This window comes from Vollenhovia emeryi, unplaced genomic scaffold (genome assembly GCF_000949405.1).
Source record: "Vollenhovia emeryi isolate VEMERY1.0 unplaced genomic scaffold, V.emery_V1.0 DF939189.1, whole genome shotgun sequence".
NCBI classification, from domain to species: domain Eukaryota; kingdom Metazoa; phylum Arthropoda; class Insecta; order Hymenoptera; family Formicidae; genus Vollenhovia; species Vollenhovia emeryi.
The window spans coordinates 187,798-200,968 of NW_011967177.1; the positions used below are offsets into that span (position 1 = coordinate 187,798).

The 13,171-nt window shown below is 42.3% G+C and overlaps 1 protein-coding gene across 1 annotated transcript in view; it reads left to right on the top strand.

The window, feature by feature from the left end:
- The first annotated feature begins 9,340 nt into the window (after positions 1-9,340).
- The window catches only part of LOC105562424 (E3 ubiquitin-protein ligase RNF220-like), a 124,242-nt gene continuing 120,411 nt past the window's right edge, over positions 9,341-13,171 (top strand). The window contains exon 1 of the mRNA XM_012013258.1: positions 9,341-9,506. Within this exon, the coding sequence (XP_011868648.1) occupies positions 9,341-9,506 (166 nt within the window). The remainder of the gene's footprint in view (positions 9,507-13,171) is intronic.

The window sequence follows — 13,171 nt, forward strand, 5'->3', positions numbered from 1 at the left end:
AACGGTTGAGATGTCGAAAACGGAGAGAAATCTAAAACGTTTTCGGGCGCGAAAACATCTGGATACGTATGTAAACGCGTTCGCAGCGAATACTGGGAAACGTAAATGCATTATTACCGAACGGATCTCTAAATAGTTGCAAAGTTTCCGAGGCTGACTCGCTAGAAATGCTGCTTGTAACCTGGCTTTATCGCGGATCTCGTACAGAACGGTGGAGAACAAGCTCCACCGGCTAATGCCGGTGTAATCCCATAAGCGGCATAAGTCCCGATGACTGGTCGGAATAATTCCGATAGGCCGTTTCACCCTCTCCGTCGCGTTCGAGTTCTCCGTTCCTTTCTGTCCCGTGGAGTTTTGCCATCCCCGGACCGAGCTTACAGTTTGCCGAGAAATAAAATCTAGTATAATCTTTCGTTTGATTAACCGATTACCCGTTAAAAGGATTTTTCATCATCATTTTCGCACCATTTTGTATTTTACTGCGAAAATTTCCTCGCGCAAGAAACTGTTAAGAAAATTATCGCAACGTTTAGCACGATTGAATATTGGTTATTAGGACGCTGCGCTGCGATATTAGATATCGGATATCGGATATAGCTGCCGTTAGAATAAATACATTTGTTCTTATGACGAACAATGCTCTCGATGAATGCTTCGCGGCACTCATTTTTCGTACCGCGTTACACCGATATCGATATCGATATCGAGAATTGAGATTATTGGCGATATGCATAGAAAAAAGAACTCGCGCTTTTCAACACGTTTTCAACCGAAATATCAGTAGCGAAACTTTGACGCGATGGAGAGATAATCCGTGTGCATTCTTAATATGGCTTCCCGTCTCCGATTACCCGCGATTACTCGACGATCTCGTCACTCGCAGATTGAATCTAATGATTCGTACGTGCACGCAGCAGCGTTATTTGCCCGTTTCTCTCTCGCGCCTCGCGCCGATATTGGTTTTCTTTTTAAAACCGAAATTCCAAAGCCGTTGTCCTTGTTGCTGGATATTGCTTTTGACTGTTTATCGTGCAATTTTGCGATACGCAGACGTACCCTGAATATTAAATTTTCGTATTGGTTTTTATCGATTTGTCCTGTCCAATATTGAGTACAGAATTAAACAACTTGCTTTTATACGTATACCTCCTGTGATACGTATAGCAGTTCATAAAATGTTATGCATTTATCAAAAAGATTATAATACATCCTGAAATATAAAATATTTTAATATGTTAAAGGTATAATAAACATGATTACTTAGTAAAACAAAGTCCCCCCCTCTCTTATACGTAACTATGTACATAATAAACCTATTTCTACTTTATAAATAAATTTCCCGGTATAAATAAGTTTTACGCATCATCAATATTCTACAGCCTCTATTATATTTTGCATTACGAATGTATAGTTGCTAATGGAATATAATTAAAATTGAAGGCAGCGTCGGAAATTGCTAACAACCGCGTAAATCGTAATGAGATCAAGAGATCACATCGCGCGAAACACGGGTGCTATTAGCGTCAGCCGGGGAAGCCGCCTGGATCACCAGGATCTTGAAGAACTCGCGGGAAGCCGGGGACAGATCGTAAAACAGCCGACGCGGTGTCGGCGCGACAGGGGCAGAAAATACAAGCGAAGTGGAACACAGGCGAACTGTGTCCTCCTTTGCATTAAACGCGCATTCCGTGCCGAACGATTAAGACTTAAGAGAAACCGCTGTGTCCCCGGCACACGGTATGGACGCACGGAGACACGAATGAATGTCCTTATTGTCTCTCATCGTGAGAACCCCAGACACGCGCAAAAATCCCGATGTAATTAAATATAAATGATACGCGCCCCGCGTGAAGCCCACGCTCTCGCGATTCTTATCCCCGCGAACTGCTCGCCTTTACATCCATTTCCGTGGATGACGTGTTCGGCGTTCGATACGGAGCGTCAATTTTCGAATCTTACAATCTTCCTGGTCAATATTCTTGAGATTTTACGATTTCACAATTTTGAGATCCCGGTCATTCTAAAACGTCCAAGTATCAAGAGCTTGGAATCTTCGCGCTTGAGAGACGCTGGTAACTGACGGTTTAAACTTTAAGTCCACTCGCGAAGGATTGACCTGTTTTTATGCACCGCGCTCGCAAAATTTGCACGTCGAGAGTCTCGTTCGGGTTTGAGACGATGCCGAGATAGCGAGAGGGAAGCCCCGCGTGTCGCGCAAGCCGGATGCTAAACCGCACTTTACTCAATGGGGTGTACATAGGTCGGGAGCGTAATAACAGGGGAAAGCGTTATATAGGTGACGCTATACGGTGGAGAACGTGAACGGTGACGGGGTACCCCGTTACCCACTCTGTATGAAATATCAACCACCGTGAAACTTGAACGCCCTGAGAAACTTGGAACGTCCTCTCCAGCTCTCGCTCGATTGACGACCCGGCCCGAGCGCGCGGGAGGACGAAAAATCCCGAGAATCCTCGCCGAAAAGTGCGTATAAAGCTCGCTGACCAGACGCGGCGGGCGAGGAAGACCGACGTCGCGGTGAACTATGCGCGACTACATCAGACCCGCGGCCGTTGCTTTGCGGAAAGTTGCAAAATTAATAAAGACCACCGAGATGAGTTTCGCGGGGAATCGACCGCGCGTCTCAAGGATGAAGGGGCGGGGGGGGGAGAAAAGCATTAACTTATAAACCATTCTCGCGGCATTTCCGTCGGAAATCTGCGTTGAATTATCGAACGGTGGAATGACATAATTTAGCCTATTAATAAGAAATTAATACCTTGGCATCACAATAAATTTATATCGTCATTTGTCGCTGCCGAAAATAGAACCTAATATTGAGGATATTGCATTACAAAATGTCTTATGCAGTGTACGTTGCACGTTATTTTCGACCGTATATCCTAAGAGAGGATATGAAATGATAAAATCGCCAATTCACAGCCGTCTGATATGATTTATTTTCCATTACGTGACCGCATTTTTTCGCCCCCCCTCCCTTCCCTCCATTTCTCTCTCTCTCTCTCTTGCATACACATTCACGTGATGAATTTATTTATATTATCCATGACGCTCCCACAGATCGAGTTATTTAGAAAATCGCCGTCCTGTCGATTATTAAACTAATATCGAATTGGACGATTCGAGACTCGCCGCTATTTATGTTCCCGTTTCAATCGGTGGACTTCCGCTGTGGGATAATACGGTTAACCGCGTTAGCCATTAGTCTTTCCACAATCGATACACGCCGGCTGCTACGTTGGAAATCGATGTCGATTATCGCGCGGTGGCTCCCCGCCGTCTCCGTCTTTCCATTTGCTCTCCTGTCTTCCTTCTTTATCTCTCATCTGCAAATTTTCTTTTCGCAATATATGCAATGTCATGCATATAGTTTACTGTAGCGCACGCCGCATAATTTGTTAATTTATCATAAACGAATGTTGAAAGGGATTTAATTGTTATTTATATCGATATAATTTTGAAGGTGTGTTCTTTTACCTATTTACTATTGGTATTGAAGAACGTTAAAAGAGCTAAATTCTGAAATCCAACATATATCGGGTTATCCATTTCAAAATTCGGAAAGTACTGTAGCTAGCATTTGACAACTGTCAAACATAAACGTCATCCAATATGTCATACGTTTAGTTTGCCATTTTACAATATGGATCGTTTAACTACCCAACAACGCATTAAAATCGTACAATGGATCGTTTTATACAAAGCTCCAAATTAATTGTTTTGTTACCTCACGCATTTTAAAGACATTAGTGGGAATTATGTTTCTCGTTGATTCTTTGCGTTTAAAAGCCAAGTTAATATTGCACAAATAATTTTTACTATAACGCGAGTCAGTTGGTAAAGATACGTTTCTACAGGATTACACGATTGCCTAGAATTATATCGTCCATAGAAAAAATATTTCCAAGGATTAGTCGTAATAATAGCGATTATTTCGGAGGAGCTTGCTCCCTCATTTCTTGCGGTTCTCCCAACTCGTCTCGCGTCTCGCGCGTCGTATCGTCAGTTTGACATCGTTGTCTAACAGGATCTCACGCCGAGTACTGAGCCGGTTAACTCGCTGCAACCCAATCCACTCTCTCCCGTTTCAGTCTCGAGTCTTCTCGCTCTTCTTACCCTTCTCAGTTTCTTCTTTTTTCGCAACCAACTTGCTAGGGACAGCCGCGTGCTTTTATGCATCCCGAGATGAGTTTTTATTACGTACGCATAAGGCCTGATCTTGATTAACTAGTGCAAGGATAAATACTGGCCGCGCATTAAAATAAACGAAGATATTAAATTGACTTGGTTCTTCCATTCACATTTCACGAACGATCATTTTTGTCATCGCGCGGAAACGTGATTTACGTGCCTCTCTTGCCGTTGTATAATCATGAAAAATACAGTGTGCAAATTTGCTCTCGCCGCGGCGTTCGCTCGCTCCTCCGTGTCGCTCGTTGAGGGAAAAGGGTAGGCGCGCACTCGACGCGCAGCGCAAACACGCAGGGAGGCTGCCCGTCGTCGGACCCCGCGCTCGATCTCGGCGATGAATTATTCAGGGTGTCTTGATCCGGTCGGCCGACCGACAGACGGATTCCGGTTCGCCCGATCGCCGTGGTGCTCCGCGATTTTTTCCCGGCCCTCCTCCAGCCGCCTCTCCCTTCTTGCGAGCGGCCAGATTAAGATCGCAGATCGCATCGGCTGTCAGCTGCGACGATGTCGATCCGTCGGTGATCGCACTCGGCTCCTCGGCTCCGTCTCGTGCGCCATGTACGGCAGTCGCGTTCGCGTCCGCGCTTCTTCATTCATGCACGGCTCCATCGTCCCCGATCGATGTCGATCCACCAGGTAGACAGGTAGAGACACTTCGAGTCAGGGTCCGGACAAGCTTGACCGCGATGCGTAACCATATTCAGTCGCGCCGCCACGAACGTTACATGCGCACCGAATGCACCCCAGAATCGCTTTGGAAATCAGATCCTGAACGACAAAGTCGCGAGATTCCGATCATAATTTCAAGGTATCGTTTATCACAGCGAAAGGCAAACGTTTTCTGTTCATGAATTTTAGTATATTGAAGTACTTTGGTGATACTTGCTTTAAGAAGCTGTGCTTCTTCACGCAAAGAAAGACAACTTGCAAGTGATTTCAGTTAAATTTCAGTCACTAGATTGAATTTAGATAAAAGACTAATTTTGTTGTCATTGCTAAAAGTTCATTATTGGAGGTGAAATATAATCATTGCGAGGTACAACTTTATCAGTTGGACAGACTAGTACATTTCAACATGAGTAACTAAGGAAACGACAACTGTTTCAAAATACATTACACGCGTAATCCCGAGCATGCGATTCCATTTGTTTCTGATACTTTCGCTGCAGTGTATTACGTCCACAGGAAAAATTTTCGGATCCAATGCTATTACACTTCGATGTATCATAAAATAGAATCGATATAGCGTCAATTATGTTTATTATAGAGAAAGGAATATTTTAATCTTAAATAAAAAATTCGAAAATCTAGAATAAAATGATAGTAAATTCTAAAATCTAGAATAAAATGATAGTATGAGTCGTCCTTTGTCGAATATCGTGGTGCCAACTTCGTGCGTTGTAAGATGAAAGGACAATTTATTCTAAACGCAAGAATATAGAAACTTACATTTATATAAATTACTCTTGTCTCAATATAGTAAGTCAATCTTTTTTAATTCGACAGAGGAGAATAAGAATTATTGATTTTATTTCGATATTGTCATAGTTTTATACCAAATGAGGTTGTGAGAAACATAAATGTATCAAGAATATTTTTTGTCTCAGAAACCGAAATCCTTTCTGAGGGTGCATAGTCGGATCTTATATTCAAGTTTTGAATTTATTTAAAGATGCTGTACGAAACATTTCATTGGCTACGGAGTATCTAAAGGTGATCTTGAGACAGTCTTGAATAAGATCTGACTATGAATACTGGCCCAAGTTCAAAGAGTTCGTAAATTGAGGTTCAGCAACAATGACATCAACCATTTCAAATGCGCATCTTAGCTGTCACAGCTGTATTTTAGCTCTTTTGGCTAATCCTCCTTGTGTTTACTTTACAAATCTTCACGATGTCCAAGAGTTCTACTGACCCGGTTAATTTGAATATGTAATATTATTTTGTCGGTAACATGCTTGAAAGAAAAAATCATGCGAGCACGAGCGAATAAGATGTTCGCCAAGTCGTAAGCGAGGACGCTAATGGCGCGTTGTATATGCGACGGGTGATGCTGATTCCCGATTATCTTCGAGATGACGATTTCCACGCTTGTAATTGGCGAGAGACGAACCTTTCGGCTGTGAAGCCGAGCATGCACGGTAGTCCCGCACGAGGATTAACGTTAACAAAGTCCGCGGCTTTCATCGCCGACTTGACTCGCGCGGCTTAAACGAGCCGATTCGTCGCGCCATACACTTGACTTCGCCTACGGGGTGTGCGTTTCGTAAAGTTTCTATGTATTTCTACAAAAACTAAAATTTTGGACTCTCTAATAATCGGTAATAAAAAAGAAAACACAAGGCATGTGTGCGTTAATATCATTTTAGTATCATTTGAAATATATTAGTTTTAAAAATTAAGGGAGCAAAATATAAAGGATCGACCAAAAATGTTTGTCCAGCAAGTACAAAATTTGACGGATCATGTGTCGCTACTGTTACACATTTCTCGATAAGCATTACGTATTTCTTTACCTTCTACGGTGCGGTGTACCTTTCGATTTTACTCGTCAGTTGCAATTGTACGGTAGTTAATAAATTTTCACCATTTTCCAATCACTCGTTCGCAAGACTTCCATTATGAACTCGTCGAAATTACATGATTTTCGAAAGCGACGTGAACGCGACGGATAATACTCGATCATGCTGCATCGTGCTCGACGTGCGTGCAAGTTTTTCGGCCGTCAATGCGGATCATCGAGCGCGATCATTTCGCGAACGCGCAACCGAATGACGATCGATCGGCGTGGAATGACGCGCGTCACCTTTTTCGAGGTGCTCGTTGGTCCGTCATCGTTCGTGACGTAGAAACCCGCAGCCGCTCGTCGTCGTTCGTTTATTTGACGAGCTTGACTGAACGCATGGAATAAACGCTTCGATGTTAACCCTTTCGATATATTGAACAGCGTGATTCGTACACGCATATTGCCGCGTAATGTTGAAAGTCAAGTCTACTTTTACAAAGGGATTCACTTGATAAGATTCGATATATATAAAACAGTGCTGTGAATTTTGGAAAAGCTGAAACAATCCTTTCTACTCTTTATTTTAAAGCAAGCTTAACGATACTTTTGGCATATTCGGGAAAGTTACTTTCTGGACAAGTGTGAGGAAAGGAAATATACGTTTCTGTATCGATGTTTTTCCTCGTCGTCCAATAAGACGGCAACCATCGTCCGTGGACACCCGTTACACACCTACGTTCGTGAGCATGCAAAGGTTGGCGGCTTCCCCTCACGCGCGTCTTTTGAGGCTCTCTTCGCCGCCTAATTGTATCGGGTGTCTTAATCAGCGTGTAAGCTACTAAGGCCAGAAGGCCAAAAGCGAACGAGAAAGGGAGGAGAAGGGGCCCACCTCCGCACGGTGAGCCACCGTTCTGCATCTCAAAGGCGCAATTTAAAAAGTATGTTAAGTCGCCGCCATTATGCTCGATGTACTTATCCGTCCCGGGATCCCGTCAGACATGAATTTAGATTATGGTCCGGGGTATTGTGCGCGCTGCTTTCCCTTCTCGCTTATAAAGATTCGAATAGAACCTGGAAGCCACTCTTAGCGCACTCTCTCGAAAGACAAAGAAAAGCTTTTTTCCTCAAGTTCGCCACGAACTAGACTAACGCTGAACAAATTTGTCGAGGTCCTTACTCGTTTATTTCTTCTGAAATATTCTTTCTCGCTTGCTGTTAATTTTATATATGAAAAATTATCTATGTAGGAAGTTGTTTAATCGAAAATAATTTTTTTACTGCGGCATTTTGCAATCACGATCTAGTTTAGAAACTTAATATTTCTTTAAGCTTTCAATCGACCAGAACTGGCAACGTGTTTTTAACGCACAAAATTTATTGCCTCTGTGGTCGAATTGGTGAGACGCCCGCCTATAGTGTAGAGAGGTCCAGGTTTAAACCATGGCTGAGGTAATAGTTTTCGCAATAAATTTTCTGCGTTAAAAACACGTCGCCAGTTATGGTCGATTGTACGCTTAATTATTGTTAGTCGTGTACTGGCGTCAAATAATTCTTGACGTTAATCTTTCTTCTTTGTAAATCCCTTTTATAATATCCGTGGTAAAAAATCCTAACATTCAATTTCGGCATATACTCAAAGTTAAAATCCGATGGACCTTTTATCATCTGATATTTTCAAATGTCAATTTATCCGGATATGAATTTCGATGGGCGGAGAAAAAGGGGCAGGAATGTAGGCACGAGGAGTTAAAGGGGGTTGTCGACGGTCGACAGTCCGGCACGTGCTGAATGTATACTAAAAAGCAATAAACTCCTTCGGGAACTTATCTCGTAATGACAACGCGTAATATCTATATGGGATCATAATAAAGCCACCGGGAGGCAAAACGACGAGGGCCTTTGAGGGCATATTGATGCTCCACCTTTTGATCCTGCTCGCTAATTCGCTACGTATATTTAGGGATCTACGTCGCACGAGTCGCACGAGTACGACGCGTAATTGAATCGAGCGAGCGGAAAGCTTTATGAACTTTTCGCGAATCTTAGAATTGAAAACTGTAAATGCCGAGAACATCCAGCATCAAATAAAAGAGATGATACATTTCATAGAGAATTATTGTAAATATTAATTAATTCATGCGTCAGTATCAGCAATTTTGTGAAGGTTCAATCAATATCCTCCGGTTTGGAAGATGACTAATCGCATTTGCAGATTAATGCATGACGTGATAACAGTTTTTTTTTTGTTTTTGCTGAAGCCGTCCGCGCAACTGAAAAATAATTCTTATCAATTGTGTTTTCCAATCTTTGTTCAATCTTCTATTGCACGACTTTTCTCTACATACCTAGCTGTTGATTGACAATTATTAATATTGATTACTAAACCATGCCAATATAACAAATATTACTAATTTAACCGTACGTCTTAATATCTTAAACATCTATCGGATATATTGAGAACACTCAGTAAAGACTTCGTGAATTGAACACGATTATATACGAGCGAAGGACTTCTCGGAATTTTCAGGCTAGCCTGAAAGTGTCGTCTTCCGCGTTGCATGATAAACTCTTGCTAATTGATGATAATTTTGTGTCTGCTTATCTTGATGATGACGATGACTGATGACCACTGTTATATGGGTGATTCTAGTGGGGCCTGTGTTCGGGGGCCGATGCGGCGCGGAGGCGCTCGGTCTGGGGCTGGGGCTGTCGCCGGGCCCGGCCTACAGGTTCGCTCTGCCCCCGGGACTCGCTGCCAAGACCACCCGCTGCCTTGTATTCGACCAAGGTAGGCCCACCAGCCATCTTCATTGCCGCGACAATTGTATACCTTTGACCCTTTCGTGTTTGCATCCGTTCGGTGAATTTCGTTTCTCGAGTTATATTGTTCGCATTATACGCTGGAGAAAATGTATACATGACAAAGTAAGATTTGCCAAGGCAATTGGCACGGGAAACCGAAAGGGTTAATGGGAATGATCTTTATGTGCGAATGCAGTTGACCGTGTAATTAAATTTTGCGCGTCTCTATGTGAAAATACATGAGGTGTGTCAGGTGAGGAACGTTACGTAGGTACAAATTGCGTCATCTCGTTTAAACGCAAATGAGGAGGAATCTGCGCCAACGAATTTGTTCGAAATGAAAACTTATTTTCGACTTATACCGTGGTCAAATGGTTCCCGAGCGAGGACGGACGAATGAAAGCATAATTAACGTGAAGAACGACCTGCTCGCGCCGATAATCAGATCCGAAATGCATAATTAATTTTCGTTAAATAGCGTCTAGTTGCATCGGTAATTTTCGGGGAATCGCGTAATGAAAAAATAATAATAACAGGTAATTTGATCGGAGCAATTTTGGTAAGAGTAATTTTAATTTAATTATATTGATTGCAATTTAGTTCGATTCATCACAATCATTAAAATTTATGAGGTTATTTCAACTGAATTATTTTGATTGAATTAACATTACTTTATTTGTAGTTACTATATAGGATGTCCTCAGTCATCGCGCATGTGACTTTAATAGCGTACCCTGGATATTAATTAGAATCGAACATCCTAAGATAAAAATGTCCAAGTTATTATCTCTCTGGGTTGAAAGCGATAAAAATTGATCGCGTATAATTTGCGCGTTCATGCCTGTAAACGAATAGCGATTTATCATCATTATTACATTTATTTCAAGCTTTTATATCTTCAAAGGAGTATGAAATTGTGCGATTTTAATCAATCACGAAAATGAGTCGCCATATTTTCTGCGGCGATTTAATCTTTCTTGATTGATTGAAAATCACAATTCCTGATTCATTGAAATCACATAAATTTTTAGTCTTTCCGCGTAGAAAAAGCAGTGACGATAAATTATTTTATACAAATAATTTCTTCGATCGAAAAATGATGTATTATGGCTTTATTCCTCAACGTCAGATTTTATGGTCAGTTCGTCAAAAAATCGATAGCAACGAGAATCGAGAATATCGTAAACGACGTTTGAAATCCGTAATTATTTTTTAATACTTGGGTTTATCTCGTGTCGCGCTTTACAATGTTCGCAGATTAAAATGCAAAATTTCAAATTGAGTCTTTGAATTAATTACGTAAATGTGAACACTTGTGAATCGCCGAAACGATTCAAGTAACGCGCGCCGAAAAACTGTCAACAATTGATTTAAAATGTAAGACATATAATATTTGATATTCGCGTATTTTGCAGCGCGCGATGAACGTTTCACGGCACGCGGCGTTTGTTTTTGTGGCTTAGCGTGGTGCGCTATTATTACGCAAGATCGCGCGTGTTATCATTCGTGTGGTGTTACTCGAGTACGTAACGGCGTGAGTCGCCCCGTGTGTCGCATTATCTCTCGAGATTACGACTAGTCCGACGGTCACATTACTCCGTGCAATTAATTAGCTACCGCGATTCGTAAACGTATTGACGCGACGTGCTTCCACGTAGTTCATTCGTTTCAAGGAACAGTGCCAAACATCTACTGCAATGCCAATGGTACATCCATATTCTTCGGTAAATAAAATTTTCTTTAGTTAACAAAATATCTCCGAGTGGATCTGCTGTAGATCGAGCAGTATTTAATTAATCACAAGTCTCGCGTTGCTCTCAACAAGAATAAGTGGCTAGAGGCTATTGTCAGGTTTAATTTAGATATTGCTCATTTCAACAATTTATTTGATGGTGTCTCGGTGACCGACTGTTTCAAATTGGACTTTACAACTAATCGGACAACAGATCTTGAACTATTATTAACAGCCACGTTTGAAACCTATACAGGGCTAACATATTCTCGTCTCTCTATACAACTTCTATTTAACTTAGACCTAATTATTGTTAACGCGTCACAGAATTTTGCGAAAGACCTGTACAGTGCGCAGGAAACCAGTTTACGTTTGATGAAAAATTACGCACTAGATCTTCCTAAGCAAGCAGTCTTTCACGGTTCTGCCCGGTTTTGTCACCGTTATTGTTACCGCGTTGCTGCAACATGATGCACAATTGCGATAGTGTACGCTGGCGCATCAGGTGCATCGGCACGCAGCTGGCAAAAGGCCTGGCGGCGCGCGGCGGACGCGCTACTGCGGGTCTTAGGAGATTTGTGGACAGGAAGATGATCGTATCTCGTGAGCTTAGGGCGTGCAAACGCGCGAGTCGATCTGGTAGCTGGATTTGCGGGATCGATGGACCGTCGCGTCGACCGGCTGGTCGGCCGAATTCGCAGGAACGAACGGACAACGGGTCGATAACTGACCCGCCGCAGCGGCGCGGCGGCCCCCGACTTAAGCCCGAAATTGATCGGAATCAGTATCTACCTTAGCCATTCCCTGATTCCGCCCTGTTAATTGGCCCGGCTCTGCGTCCCTCAAGATTAATGACTTTCATAAGGTGAATGCACCGGTATCTGACGCTTTGAGCCAGTGACTCTCAGCCGCGTCGTCATGTTTTCCGGGCGAAGGGCGAGTGTGGCTATGGCACGCATGTGGAAAGAGAAAAGAACGCGTTCTATTCTATAACAACCGTATTAGCAATGGTTAACAATAAAATGTAGAGTATGAAAAATAAACCCTGACATTGTTTATCGAGAGAATTGATGATCGCGTTATCGAATATGTATTTATTCTCACGTATAAAAAAAAGCACGCAACGTTAACATGTCGCCGTTTAATCGTCGCCATTCATTCGGTTTGCAATAGCGCGATCGGGATACCACTGGAAGTAGAGAACGATGGTTAATGGTGAAAGTTAAATGGTGACACGTCCGGAATATTGTAGGATACATATGTCCCAAATTTTTCATCCCCGCACGCGCACGCAACACGCGTCCTACGGTAATTCCTAGTTTTATTGCCGTGAAAAGTGCGTGTTTGCTGTCGGTTTAGCGAACTCGTTAAAGCCTGACTGACGTGACACTAATTTGGACGTCATTGCGAGTGTCTAGAGATATCTCGTGCACTTGTACACGTTTATAAATTATTGGCCCAACTTTTCAACGCGGCATTATTATTTTTAGTATATTTTCGTTTCCGAAATCATTTTATTTCATTTTTGACAGTACTTGCGATCATATTCATCTGAAAAATGTATCTGCTGCAGCCACTTTACTGCTCTCTCTACTACTTTTTTTTTCTCCAGTAAGTAATGATATAAAAATATACTTAAAACCTATAGTAACTTTTATAATAATTTTCTCATGAAGTTCTCGAATTGATTATCTTTGTTGCCAATGAAATACTGTAAGTTTCCGCTCAACATTCCGCGGGAAATAATACATTGCGCATTACGCGAGCTCTAATTTTTTGGTACGACCGACATGATCGCCAATTAAACCGCTTTGCGGCTCTTTCACCTCGGTAGAGACGAGAATGCGGCAACGTTTTGAGGGCTCCGTTACGAGTGGCTCGCGGTGGAACCAAGAAAGAATATATAAATTTTAACGGCG